The sequence below is a fragment of the Oryctolagus cuniculus genome, chromosome 7 (assembly GCF_964237555.1).
Source record: "Oryctolagus cuniculus chromosome 7, mOryCun1.1, whole genome shotgun sequence".
NCBI lineage: Eukaryota > Metazoa > Chordata > Mammalia > Lagomorpha > Leporidae > Oryctolagus > Oryctolagus cuniculus.
The window spans coordinates 143078658-143092577 of record NC_091438.1 but is presented as its reverse complement, the minus strand read 5'-3'; the positions used below and the strand labels follow the sequence as shown (position 1 = coordinate 143092577).

General features: G+C 46.7%; 1 protein-coding gene and 1 pseudogene across 2 annotated transcripts in view; both read right to left on the bottom strand.

Annotated features, from left to right (window-relative positions):
* Positions 1-2767: 2767 nt before the first annotated feature.
* The window catches only part of TAF12 (TATA-box binding protein associated factor 12), a 31217-nt gene continuing 20064 nt past the window's right edge, over positions 2768-13920 (bottom strand). For both annotated transcript variants that reach the window (XM_008265864.3, XM_002716076.4), the window contains 3 exons: positions 8781-8895; positions 4976-5064; positions 2768-3248 (listed from right to left, as the gene is read on the bottom strand). In XM_008265864.3, coding sequence (XP_008264086.1) covers positions 3213-3248; positions 4976-5064; positions 8781-8895 — 240 coding nt within the window. In that variant the 3' untranslated portion in view covers positions 2768-3212. The remainder of the gene's footprint in view (positions 3249-4975; positions 5065-8780; positions 8896-13920) is intronic.
* Positions 6616-8704, bottom strand: LOC103350328 (elongation factor 1-beta pseudogene; annotated as a pseudogene).

Here is a 13920-nt window from a genome sequence, read left to right as displayed (position 1 = left end):
GAGAGAGAGAGAGAACTCCCACCTGCTGGTTCATTCCTCAGATAGCCACAACAGCCAGCCCTGGGCCATGAGCCAGGAGCTTCATCCGGGTCTCCCACATGCTTGCAGGGGCCCAAGGATCTGGACCATCTTCCTCTGCTTTCTCAGATGCATTAGCAGGGAGCTGGATCAGAAGTGGAGCAGCCAGGACTCAAATCAGCACCCATACAGGATGGTAGCATCATGGATGCCAGCCCTAGAAGCTTTCTTAGGATCCTACAGTGTCCAGTAGTTAAGAAAGATGTTGCTCAGACTGAAGAGGGGAGGGTGGAGGGCAGTGTCATGGCACAGCAGGTTAAGCTGCCTGCAATGCACTGACAGCCCATTTGAGTCACAGCTGCCCCACTTATGATCCAGCTCCCTGCTAACGCACCTGGGAAAGCAGCAGAAGATGGCTAAGTGCTTGGGCTCCTGCCACCCATATGGGAGACTGGGATGCAGTTCCTAGTTCCTGGATTCAGCCTGGTCCAGCCCATTGTGGCCATTTGGGAAGTGAACCATCAGATTTCTCTGCGTATCTCTGCCTTTGAAATAAATAATCTTAAAAAAAAAAAAAAAAAAAAAACCACAAGGGTGGAAAGCTGACTAGCCTGCTGAAGCACCCACACTACATCCTTGCACACGTGCACACGCATGCACACACTGCCTCCAAGGCATGGGCACTGAACTGCATGAGAATCCAGGATGAAAGCCACACCACAGGCCTAAGGCTGCCCACTGCTGGAGCTCACTTCCTGCTCACCTCTAGCCATGCACTCCTGTTCTGGTTTATGTGCTGCCAAAGCAAGCACACCACTCACCCCTCATCCCACATCTTGTGCTTTATAGCCACGTCAATGCAATAATTTCTTTAGATCTCCAGGCCTTTGCAAACACCATGTTGCTGCTTAAAATCCTTCAGTGGCTCCTGTAACTTTCTGGATAAACTACTCTGCGGGGGCCTACAAGGCACCTCAAGTGTGACCTGGCCCAACTTAGCGCACTATACTGCTGCAGGGCTTATACACATGCATCTCCCTCTCCTTCAGATTCCAACCCTTCACCTGGATCCTTCAACATTCGGCTCAAACCATGCTTCTCCCCAGCTGCCAGGCCTCTTCCCCAGCCCTGTGAATGCCTCTTTTGTAGCCTTTGTCAGTGACTGCTTCATGTTTCTCCAGTGGCAGGATTGCTCTCTATGTCTGTTTCCTTTTATTTATTTATTTGAAAGACAGAAAGAGAGAGGTATCTAGATAGATAGATAGATATCTTTGAGAGAGAGAGAGAGAGAGAGAGAGAGAGAAAATCTTTCATCCACTGGTTCACTACCCAAATGGCTGCAACAGCTGGGGTGGGGTCAGGCCAAAGCTAGGAGCCTAGAACTCCACCTGGGTCTCCCACTTGGGTGACAGGGGTCCAAGCACTTGGACCAATATCCACTGCTTTCCCAGGCAAGGAGCTGATCAGAAATACAGTAGCTAGGACTCTAAACTGGTATTAGTATGGGATGCCGGCACCACAAGTAGCAGTTTAACCCACTGTGCCACAACATTGGTCCCCCTCTGTCTGTTTTACTCATCACAGTGGCCTCCTGCCAAACGCAGACATGGCACAGCTTGTAAATATGGGAATGAATGAACAATACGCAGACAAGACCAGATGACTCGACACATGAAGCCACTTACCTCTCAAACACCTGACCAAGAATTGAGAACTTCTGACTCTGCCCCAGCTCTTTTCATTAAACTTCCTTGGTTCCCTTGTTCCCTTCTGTCCTCAGTAGAGGGCTCAAAACTAATTCTGGATTCTTTCTTGGCTGTCGAGGTCAGAAACCTGCTCCTACTATCGGAACTTGGCTGGAGGCCTCTTGCTGTTTGGCGTCACCAACCGAAATCCTTTGAGCACATCGCCCAGTGGCATCACGAGGTGCTGGAGAAGGTGAAACCCTGCAGCGTCGTCATGGTGGTGGTCACAAGAGCAACCTTGCTGCTGAGCAAGCGTCAGGTAGCACTGGAGGAGGGGAGAAGCTGGCTGCCTCCTTGGGCGCTCCTTACATCGAGACATCAGCAACAGTGACATCAGCACAGTTTTTGAGCTGCTCGCCCAAGGGATCTTTAAGGCTATGAAGAAAGGAGTTATGGGGCCAGACTCAGAGTGGCGGTGGGTGAAAAGCAGGGTCCCATCTAAAGCCATGCCTCAGGAGGCAGAGGACCAAAGCAGGGCAAGGTGGATGTGTCTGTGCTGGTGACTGAATGGGACAGCCACTTTTCTGGAAGCTCATGGAACCTTCACAATCCCCAGACAAGATGATGCTAGGTGCCACTGAAGGGTGCACAATGGTAAAAATACCAGGATCGGGGTATCATCAACTGAGAACAGACAGACACCTGCAGGCCTTTCCCCAAGGCTACTCCTATCCTTTCTCAGGGCCAAGCAGGAGCACGACTTGTCCAGGAGTTGAAGAACAGGTCACTATGGACACTTAGGCATGTAACACTGCCAAAAACAGATGCCTTTCCAGTTTGGGAGCTCATGAGAGATGGTCCCTCTGCCTGCAAGCAGAGAAACTGGACTCAAACTCCTGCAGATGGTGTGGTCTCCCTTGAAGTAAAATCATGGAAAATCCCCAAGTTTTTCTCAACACAGAAGTGAATAATGGTGCTGCCACCTGCTGACTAGAGCTCCACCCAGCCTTGCTGTCCTGACTCCCTCGGGCATCTCAGAGGCTGTAAGTCATGCACCCTGTGTCTTTCGATTAATAACTTCTTTATTCTGGAAAAGCAAATGAAAGTCATAGTCATATAAACACTGACATTACAAAGTACAGGGAAAGGGGGAAAGGGGAAGGGGACAAAACCCGCTACAAATCCTGCTAATACTGTCTCACTCAACAAGACCATCTGCTCTGTCCCATGTTCAATCACTTATAGAATAAACCACAAATAAAATCTTCTCTGGAAGATACACTGCTCCTCTGAGACGGCAGGGAAAAGGGACTGGAAGTTGAGCTAGGAGGCTTTCTTCTCTTGTCAGATCCTCTCAGTCATTATAGATATTGCTGCACTGTTAATAAAAAATATATGCTTCTCTGTAAAGCATTAAAAAAAAAATTCCAAGGATGAGATGGCTGAGGTCTCAGCTCAAGTATCTCCAAATACATTTAAATGTTGTCCATTCCCTGACCTTTCTGTGTGTTATTTCTTCGTTGTTTTCCGGATCAATGCCATTCTCTGAAAGGAGACAGAAATAAGCCGTTACAAGGGTTAAAGTCAGGAGGTTTCTGGAATACTCATGTGAGGCCAACGGGCAGCCTGGTTTACATTACAGGCCAGAGCCTCTGGGGATCTGTGGCTGCAGGGCAGCCCAACAGGCTCCTTCTTCCGGAATGCAGTGTGCAGGGCCACAAGAGATGTTCAGATGGGGCAACAGACCCATCCCCTTGACCAGCAGACTCAAACTGCTCCAGGCTAGCAAAATGGCAAAAAACATTCAGAGCAGGAGAAGGTGAGAGCTCTTGCCTTCTGGGGAGCCCAGGGGCTGGACCAGCAAAGCATATACTTTTTAGGCTTTCCCCACTCCAATCTGCTTCCTCTGATGATGGAGAAAATAAAAAAAGGATCTCAATTTTGAACTTGTTGCCACTCACAAAGGAGCTGAAATTTCAAACCTGGTGACCAGCAATGAAGGGAAACTGAGAACTAATAACTTCCAGCACAACCCATCAGGGAAACAGTCAGATCATGCGTTTCAACTGTTACTAGAAGGGCTGGAGCTCTGGCATAGGTCAAGCCTCTGCCTGCAGCAACAGCATCCCATATGGGCGCTAGTTTGAGCCCTGGCTGCTTCACTTCTGATCCGGCTCACTGCTGATGGCCTGTGAAAGCAGTGGAAGATGGCCCAAGTGTTTGGGCCCCTGAACCCATGTGGGAGAACTGGAAGAAGCACCTGGCTCCTGGCTTCAGATCGGCCCAACTGTGGCTCATTTGGGGAGTATACCAGTGGATAGTGGACAGAGGACTTCTCTCTCTCTCTCCCTCTCATTATCTGTTAATTCTGCTTCTCAAATAAATAAATAAAAATTTTTAAAAAACTGTATCTACTACTATCCACTGGCCAGATTCCTAACTTGCTCTGCTCCTTTTTTACCAAGAGATGGTCCCAACATTATGTATTTGTTGACTAAATAAATGGATAGAAAAGCAGATAATCTGGGAGCAGAGCCAAAGCAACAGTACATTGTCTGAAGAACAGTGCAGTATTTCGATTCAGGCTGTGTGGCTTCCTTGCAGGACTTCCTCTGTGAGCTTTGTAAATACCCACTCAAGAGAGACCAGGCTATGAACAAGCAAGGACACTCACCCAGCACTGCCTCATCATGCTGCTCAAACTTGGGAAAAACTCACTTTTCAAAAGAAAAGAAGCCAGTTAAACTAAGATGGGATAATAGCCTTCTCAAAGGGTGCTAAACACTGCTGTTGGACTGACCAAGGACAGGGACAACTGGCCCCACAGCAGAAATGGTGTTCTCACACTGACACACAAACTCTTCACAGCCAAGATGCAGCCTGAACACTACCTCTCAGCACAATCATGGCACGTTTCTGCTTCTTTAACCATCCTCTATTCTTGGGGTGTTTGTCAGTAACAAAGAAGGAAGATCTCATTAAGGAGGCATGCATGGGGTGAGCACCGCCCATCCAGGGCAGAGGTACCTAGCATCAACACCTGTGAATGGCACCATCAAAGCTGAGAGAAATCCACATGGGAATAGCAGAGCAGCAAGGAAGTACCTGATTGCCCATGGCCCGCTGCTGCCCCTTGCCCTCTGACCTTTTCCAGAGAATGAAGCTTGCTGTGTGGGAAAAGTCAGTTCCCTAGGAGGTGGCTGCAGGCAGCCTCTCCGAGACAGAGCTCAAGAGATCTGCCTGGCTGTCCCCAGGCTCTGGAGGCTCCTCACCTGTTTGTGAGCTTCTGTGGTGCAGGCTTTCTTGTAGGGTCGGATTTCCTCAGAGCCAAACCCTGGGATCCACATGTTCCACTGGCGCTCTGCAAGAAAGGAAGGCAGTGTCAGGAACAGAGTGACCCTCACCCAGGGTCAGGGAGGACGAATCTGGGCATCAGCTGAACTAACACTGACCTGACACATGAATTCTATGAAATACAAATGGGGATATCACATGCGGCTCCTACAAACTTTAAAGAACACAATTTGAGCTTCTTGCAAAGAAAAAAAAATTAGTTGAAGCTTGAAGTGCTGAACCTTAAGGTTCCCAAGTAGCTCATCTGGTTCACAGAAAACAGTCATTTCTTTCTTCAGTTGTCTTTTTTTTTTTTTTTTTTTTTTAAGATTTTATTTATTATTTGAGAGGTAGAGTTACAGACAATGAGAGAGAGGGACAGAGAAAGATCTTCCTTCCGTTGGTTCACTCCCCAGATGGCCACAACGGCCACAGCTGCACCAATCCGAAGCCAGGAGCCAGGAGCTGCTTCTGGGTCTCCCATGTGGGTGCAGGGGCCCAAGGATCTGGGCCATCTTTTACTGCTTTCCCAGGCCACTGCAGAGAGCTGGATCAGAAGTGGAGCAGCTGGGTCTTGAACTGGCACCCATATGGGATGCCGGCACTTCAGGCCACAGTGCTGGCCCCTCTTCAGTTGTCTTACTCCAACAATCATTATTCTACAGGAATTACATGAGGACTCCTTTATTCCTCTTACCAGCACTCCTAAAGTACTGAAAACAAGATTTATTTGGCAAAATTTATTTTGTTTCAGGCACTGACTTCTACTACTTTCCCAGGCCATAAGCAGAGAGCAAGATCAAAAGAGGAGCAGCTAGGACATGAATTGGTGCCCATATGGGATACTGACACCATAGGTAGAGGTTTAGACCACTACACCACAGAGTTAGCCACCCCCTAAATTTTTTTAAAGATTTATTTATTTGAAAGGCAGAGTCACAAAGAGGCAGAGGCAGAGAGAGAAAGGAGAGAGGAGAGAGGAGAGAGGTAAGAGGTGAGAGGTGATAAGAGAGAGAGAGGTCTTCCATCTGCCTGGTTCACTCCCCAAATGGCCGGCAGGGAGCTGGGCCGATCTGAAGCCAGGAGCAAGGAGTTTTTTCAGGATCTTCCACATGGGTACAGGGGCCCAAATACTTGGGCCATCTTCTACTGCTTTCCCAGGCCTTAGCAGAGAGCTGAATAGGAAGTGGAGCAGCTGGGACTCAATCCAGTGCACATATGGGATGCCACTAAGCCACAGCACAACTCCAAAAATATTTTTAAAGAATAAAAGAAGAGGAACCTATTCAACCAGGCATGGATAGAAAACTGGGTCAGAAGCAAACAACAGCCAGAGCCCAGTCTTGTCCAGACCATAGGCATCAACAGTTGACAGCCTCATTGGCAGGCCCACTGTTACTGAGGGGACTGGGGGTGTGCACAGCGCTAGATGGTTTGATGCTATTCAGCACCATTCCTTAATTCTCCATGCTCTGAGCCATGCTGTCCCCACGGAGTTCTGAGTATGGTCCCCTTCCATCAGGCCTGTAGTCATACAGACTTTTGAGTGTTCTAGTCTCTGTGAGAATTATTTCCTACCCTTAATAAATAACTGACATTCCAATTTTCTTTTCATAATTAAAGTACAAAATAGGAATGTTAAATTCTCAAAATAACATAATCTGTTGTGGTGTTTTCTTGTTTGTATCTTTCAAGCTTTTACTTAAGTGAATGTATTTTAGATCTTGTTGAAAGCAGCCACATCCACAGATTGCCCATAGTCTTCAAAAGCCATGATCCATCCATCTTCAACTACACGCTGTATTTGAAGTTTCTTAATTCCATATCCCACTGGAGCTAGTTTAAAGGAGCCCCAGACCAAGCCATCTGCTTGAATACTTCTGAAGCACTCCTCCAATTTAGCTGGATCTCTCATAATCCCAAGGTTTCTCATCTAGTAAGATAGGAGACTTGGCAACAAGCACAGGTTTTTTGGCTTTCTTTGAATCATACTGTATGAGTCGTTTTTCCCTTAGCCTCTTGGCCTCTTCCCTTTCCTCCTCCTCCTCAGATCCAAAGAGGTTAATGCTGTCATCATCTTTACTACCTATAGCTCCGTCTCCTGTGGTGTCTTCCACATCAGCAAGTTTGTACTTGCTTAGAGCTTTATTTACTCCTGGCAGGCTGGCCTTTTCCTTCTCATAGGACTTCATGTGATCATATCAACCGTAGGACACGTGGTGGGCTAGAGACTGCTTCAAACACTGCGATATCTCTGAAGGCACATACCTCCACTGTTCCTAAAGATTGCAGGAACTGCCCCTTAGAGCTCCAGAAATGACCAGAGACCTGTTGTGGTAGTTCCTATTGTGGGGGCTGGCACTGTGGCACAGCGCGTTAAGCTTCTGCCTATGCCGCTGACATCCCATATGGGTACTGGTTTGAGTTCTGACTGCTCCAGTTCCAATCCAGCACCTTATTAATGCTCCTGGGAATGTAGCAGAGAATGGTCCAAGTACTTGGGTCCTTGCCACCCATGTGGGAGATCTGGATAGAGTTTCTGGCTCCTGATTTCAGCCTGGCCCAGCCCCAATCATCGTGGCTACTTGGAGAGGCTAAAAATTGCAAGGGAACACTGAGGAATGGTTTCCTTTCAAAGGCAGAGAAACAACAGTAGCTACATTTAAGCTCTCAATTTGTGCCAATCACTTTACAAACATAATCTACAATTCCTACCGTTACCCTGCAAGGAGGACACTACAATTCTCCACTTTTCAGATGAAGGAATGGCTCTAAGGGAAATTAAGTGGGAAGGATAAGACGATATAGTTGGAAAGTGACAATCTTTTTTTTTTAAAGATTTATTTATTTATTGGAAAGGAAGAGTGAGAGAGAGAGAGAAGCAGGTAGGGAGAGAGGGAAAGGGAAAGGGAAAGGGAAAGGGAAAGGGAAAGGGAGAGAGAGAGATCTCCTATCCACTAGTTCACTCCCCAAAATAGCTACAATAGCAGCTGGCATTGTAGTGGTAAAGCTGCCACCTGCAATGCCAACATCCCATATGGGTACCGGTTCGAGTCCTGGCTGTTCCACTTCTGATTCAGCTCTTTGCTATGGGCTGGGAAAGCAGTAGGAGATGGCCCAAGTCCTTGGGTCCCTGCACTCATGTGGGAGACCCAGAAGAAGCTCCTGGTTCCTGGCTTTGGATTGGCACAGCTCCAGCCATTGCAGCCATCTGGGGAGTGAACCAGCAGATGAAGACCTCTCTCTCTCTCTGTAACTCTGCCTTTCAAATAAATAAAATAAATCTCTAAAAAAAGAAAGAAAGAAAGAAAGCGAGCGAGCTGCAATAGACAAGTCTGAGCCAGGCCAAAGACAAGAACCAGGAATTCCATCCAGATTTCTCATATGGGTAGCAGGGATGCAAGTACCGGGGCCATCTTTCACTGCTTTCCCAGGCCATCAACAGGGTGCTAGATTGGAAACAGAGCAGCTGGGACTCAAACTGACACTCCAATATAGGATGCTGGTGTCACAAGCAATGGCTTAACTTGCTGCACCACAATGCCGGCCCCTGGCATATGGTTATAAAGTCAATGCCTGTGCTCACTGCTCACTCCTTGAATGAATTTCTCTTCTCTATTTACTGCCTCAATTGGATGCATCCATAAATCCCAGGGCCAATGCCTCATGTTGGCATGAAAGTTCCACTGATTACACCTTCCCTGGCAGTCCCAAAGGAGCAATTGTACAAAAGAGACCACATACCTAGATGAAGCTGGACATCTTTCACCTCCAGGGTACTGGACTTGCGATGTCGAGCAAGTTGACAGGCTGCTGTCACCACACTCTCGATAAAATCATCAGCAATCTGCAGCAGCATCTGGGGAAGGCAAGTGCAGAGAGTAACCAAGACATTGCAGGATAGGCTCCTGTTGCTGGAATAACTGTTTTCTGCCTGAATCACATAGTTAGTCAGCATTTTTTAGAAAAGATTTATTTATTTTTATTTATTTGAAAGGCACAGAGAAAGGAAGACAGAAATCTTTTATCTGCTGGTTCACTCCTCAAATAGCCACAATGGCAGGGGCTGAGTGATGCTGAAGCCAGGAGTCGGGAACTCCATCTGGGTCTTCCCATGTAGGTGGCAGGGACCCAAGCACTTGGGCCATCTTGCACTGCTTTCCCAAGTTGGATTGGATGTGGAGCATCTGGGACTTGAATTGGCATTCATATAGGATGCTGGAGGGGTTATAGCTCATTGGTAGAGCATTTGACTACATATAGGATGCTAGCTTGGCAAGCAGCAGCTTAATCCACTGGACCACAATGCTAGCCCCAGGCTTCCTTATTTATTTATATTATTTTTAAAATATTTATTTATTTATTTGAAAGTCAGAGTTACACAAAGAGAGGAAGAAAGAGAGAGAAAGATATCTTCCATCTACTGTTTCACTGCCCAAATGGCCTCGATGGCTGAGGCTGGGCCAGACCAAACCCGAGAGTCAGGAGCTTTTTCTGGCTCTCCCATGTGAGTGCAGAGGCTCAAGAACTTGAGCCATCCTCTGCTGCTATCTCAGGCATGTTAGCAGGAAGCTTGATCAGAAGTGGAGCACATATGGGATGCTGGCATTGTAGGCAGCAGCTTTACCTGCTATACCACAACACCAACCCCCAGGCTTTCTTTTTTAAAACATATTTATAAGCTGGCGCCGCGGCTCAATAGGCTAATCTTCCACCTTGCGGCGCCAGCACACCGGGTTCTAGTTCTGGTTGGGGTGCTGGATTCTGTCCCGGTTGCCCCTCTTCCAGGCCAGCTCTCTGCTGTGGCCAGGGAGTGCAGTGGAAGATGGCCCAAGTGTTCCATATGCTGGTTCACTCCCAAAATGCCCACAACAGCAGGAGTTGAGCAGGACCCGGCAGAAGCTAGGAGCCACAAACTCAATCTGGGCCTTCAACACGAGTGGTATTCCTTGATAATCACCTCTCTCTGCCACGATGTGCATCCGTTGGAAGCTGAGCCTGCACTTCAACCCAGGCACTCAGATATGTGTTGTGGGCATCTCAACGGACATCTTAATCACTGTGCCAAGCATCTACCTCTTTAGTCAGACTCTACTAGTAGGCTTGGGCATTTGGGCAAAGATGGGTCTGAGGAATGAGAGTAACAGTAGAAACATTTCTGAAGTTGAGTATAACTGGTAAGTTTCTGAGGATGTACTTTCTGTTCTTTCTACTCAACAAGGATCAACCTAATCACTTCTCATATCTTTTCTTCTAAATTAGGTGGGAAAACAATGTGAATCATTAAAATTCCTCACTCACAGTCACTTAAAGCACTTTTATTTCCATTATCTCAGTGCTTACAGTAATCCTACGAAGAAAACAGGATACAAATTTTCCTCATTCTATAGAGATAGATGCTTAGACTTAGGGAGACAAATTTGCTCATTGCCATGTAACTAGAAAGGCAGTGAACCAGGATTCAATCTCAAGGATTCTGAGGCCAAATTTCTACTTCATTATGAATGATTCCTGGACCAGTGTGAAGAGCAAGATTAGAATTCTGAAGATAAAAACTGAAATTTTCGAGGACTGACACTGAAGCATAGCAGGTATAGTTGCTGTCTGCGACAGTGGCATCTCATATGGGCTCCAGTTTGAATCCCAGATGTTCCACTTCCAATCCAGCTCCCTGCTAATGAGCCTGGGAAAGCAGCGAAAGATGCCCCAAGTACTTGGGCCCCCGTTACCCACGTGGGAGACCCAGAAGAAGCTCCCGGCTCCTGGCGTTGGCCTGGCCCAGTGCTGGCTATTGTAGCCATTTGGGGAGTGAACCAGAGGATGGAAGCGCTCTCTCGTGGACTCTCTCTCTAACTCTACCTTTCAAATAAATAAAATCTTAAAAAATAAAACCTGAAATTCTGATCAGTCAATACACACTCCATAGCTTCTTCTGCTGACCAACAAAACAAAATCACAACTGAAGACAAAGACATTCCTTGCTCTGATGGACTTTTAAATTTCAAATTTTATTTACTGTATTATTTATTTGAGAGGCAAAGAGACAGAGATAGAAAAAGACAAAGACATTAAGAGCGCTCCCAATCACTGGTTCACTCCCCAAATGCCTGCAATAGTCTGGACGGGCAAGGCCAAAGTCAGTAGCCAGGATCTCAACCCAGATTTTCTATGTGGGTGCCAGGGACCCAACTACTTGAGCCATCACTGTTGCATTCCAGGAGATGCATTACCAGGAAGTTGGAACTGGAATTAGAGTTGATAGTCTGATTCAAATGGACATCATCTAAAGAAAAGACTTCTAATTAAACATGGTTGATTAACTACAAAAATAAACTCCTCTCTCTGACCCTAAACCCATTAAAATAACTGTAAAAGAAAAAAGGTATTTACATCTACAAAGAAAGCAAAAACAGGAGAGAAAACTATTATGTTAAAATGTTTCATTTACTCGGGGCCAGTGTTGTGGTACATCAGGTTAAGTTGCTGCCTGCAATGCCAGCATCCCATGTAAGTGCCAGTTTGAGACCCAGTTTATCCACCTCCAATCCAACTCCCTGCTAATGTGAAAACATGAAATGTGGAAATGTTAATGTAAAAAAACCTGAGAAAGCAGCAGAAGAATGGTTCAAGTACTTGGGCCCCTGCCACCCATGTGGGAGACCCAGATGGAATTCCAGGCTCCTGGTTTGGCCTCCACAAGCCCCAGCTGTTGCAGCCATTTGAGGCGTGAACCAGCAGATGCAAGATCTCTTTCTCTCTCTGTAAACTCTGCCTTTCAAGTAAATAAATAAATCTCATATATCTATATCTATGCTTATTTTAAAAATCTAATTAAAAGGCTGAACAATAGAAAGAAAAGAGATAAACGTGGGGAGAGATCTTCTATTTGCTGGTTCACTCCCTAAATGTCTATAACAGCTGGGGCTGGGTCAGGCTGATGCCAGGAGCCCAGAACTCCATCTGGATTGTCCACAAGGGCCCAAGCACTTAAGCCACCATCTGCTCTCTTTCAAGGTATGCTAGTAGGAAGCTGAAGGGGAGATGGAGGAGGCAGGACTCAAATTGGCTCTCTTTTGGGGATATGGGCATCCCATGTATAACTCTGAATTTCAAATAAATAAATAAATCTTTAAAAAAAAAAAACAAAACAGAAGATTGTGCTGAGGCAAATAAGCAAAGAACAAGACGAGACTGCTATACATGTCTATACATAGACTCGCTCCCCATCTCCACATTCAAAAGGCAGACGACTTTTTTTTTTATTATTATTATTTGACAGGTAGAGTTATAGACAGTGAGAGAGAGAGAAAGGTCTTCCCTCCATTGGTTCACTCCCCAAATGGCCGCTACGGCTGGTGCTGTGCTGATCCAAAGCCAGGAGCCAGCCTCCCATGTGGGTGCAGGGGCCCAAGCACTTGGGCCATCCTCCACTGCTTTCCCAGGCCACAGCAGAGAGTTGGACTGGAAGAGGAGCAACTGGGACTAGAACCGGCACCCATATGGGATGCTGGCGCCACAGGCAGAGGATTAACCAAGTGAGCCACAGAGCCAGCCCCAAGCAGATGACTTCTTTCCAAACCTACAATACCCCGATCATAGGAAGTTTTGTTTTTCTTTTTTAAAGATTTATTTACTTGAAAGTCAGAGTTACACAGAGAGAGAAGGAGAGGCAGAAAGAGACACAGAGGTCTTCCATCCACTGTTTCACTTCCCAGTTGGCTGCAACGGCCAGAGCTGTGCCGATCTGAAGCCAAGAGCTAGGAGCTTCCTCTAGTTTCCCCACATGCATGCAGAGGCCCAAGGCTTTGAGCCATCTTTTACTGCTTTCCCAGGCCGTAGCAGAGAGCTGGAATGGAAGTGCAGTAGACTGGACTTGAACTGGTGCCCATATGGGATATGGGATGCCAGCATGCAGGCGGTGGCTTTACCCGCTAGGCCACAGCGCTGGCCCTAATCATAGGAAGTTAATTCCTCGGTGCTGCTGCTGTGGCATATTGGATTAAGTTACTGGCTGCAGCGCCAGCATCCTGTATAGGTGCCAGTTTGTGTTCCAGCTGCTCCATTTCTGATCCAGCTCCCTGCTAATGGACCTGAGAAAGCAGCAGTCTTTGGGTCCCTGCACCCATGTGGCAGACCCAGAAGAAGCTTCTGGCTCCTGTTCAGTCCTAGCCATTGCAGCCATTTGAGGACTGAACTAGCAGATGAAAGATCTCTCTTTCTCTCCTTCTCTCTCTGTAACTGCTTTTCAAATAAATAATATAAAAATCCTTATTAAAAAAAAAACAGTTTATTCCTCCCTAAAAATAGAGAAACTGAGGTAGGTGCTGTGGTACAGTAGATTAAGCTGCCACCTGTGATGCTTGCATCCCAAGTTCAAGTGCCAGATGGAGTCCTGCTTACTCTGCTTCTGACCCAGCTTCCTGCTTATGCATTCTGGAAAACAACAGATGATGGTTCAAGGTCTTGGGCCCCCACAACACACATGGGAGACCCAGAAGGAGTTGTGGGTGCTTGGTTCAGCCTGACTCAATGCTATTACAGGCATTTGAAGAGTGAACCAGCAGATGGAACCTCGGTCTCTCACTCTCTCTGTTGCTCTCTCTTCGAGTAGATGAAAACAAATACATAAACATTAAAACTTAAATAAATATAGAGAAACTGAGTGCCTGTGGCTCCGGATTAAAATACACCAGAAACGGCAGAGGTAAAGAGTAACAGAGCCCCTTCTTTTTCCTTGTTTCCAGAACGTTAGAAACTATGGATGAATCCTCCAGAGAGGACACTGGAGGAAGATTTACAAATATTGACAGCATTTAGAGAATTCTCCAGCAGGAAGGCTGACTTGTGCACAAGTCATTCCAAAGCAAAGCCAGTAGTATGGTAA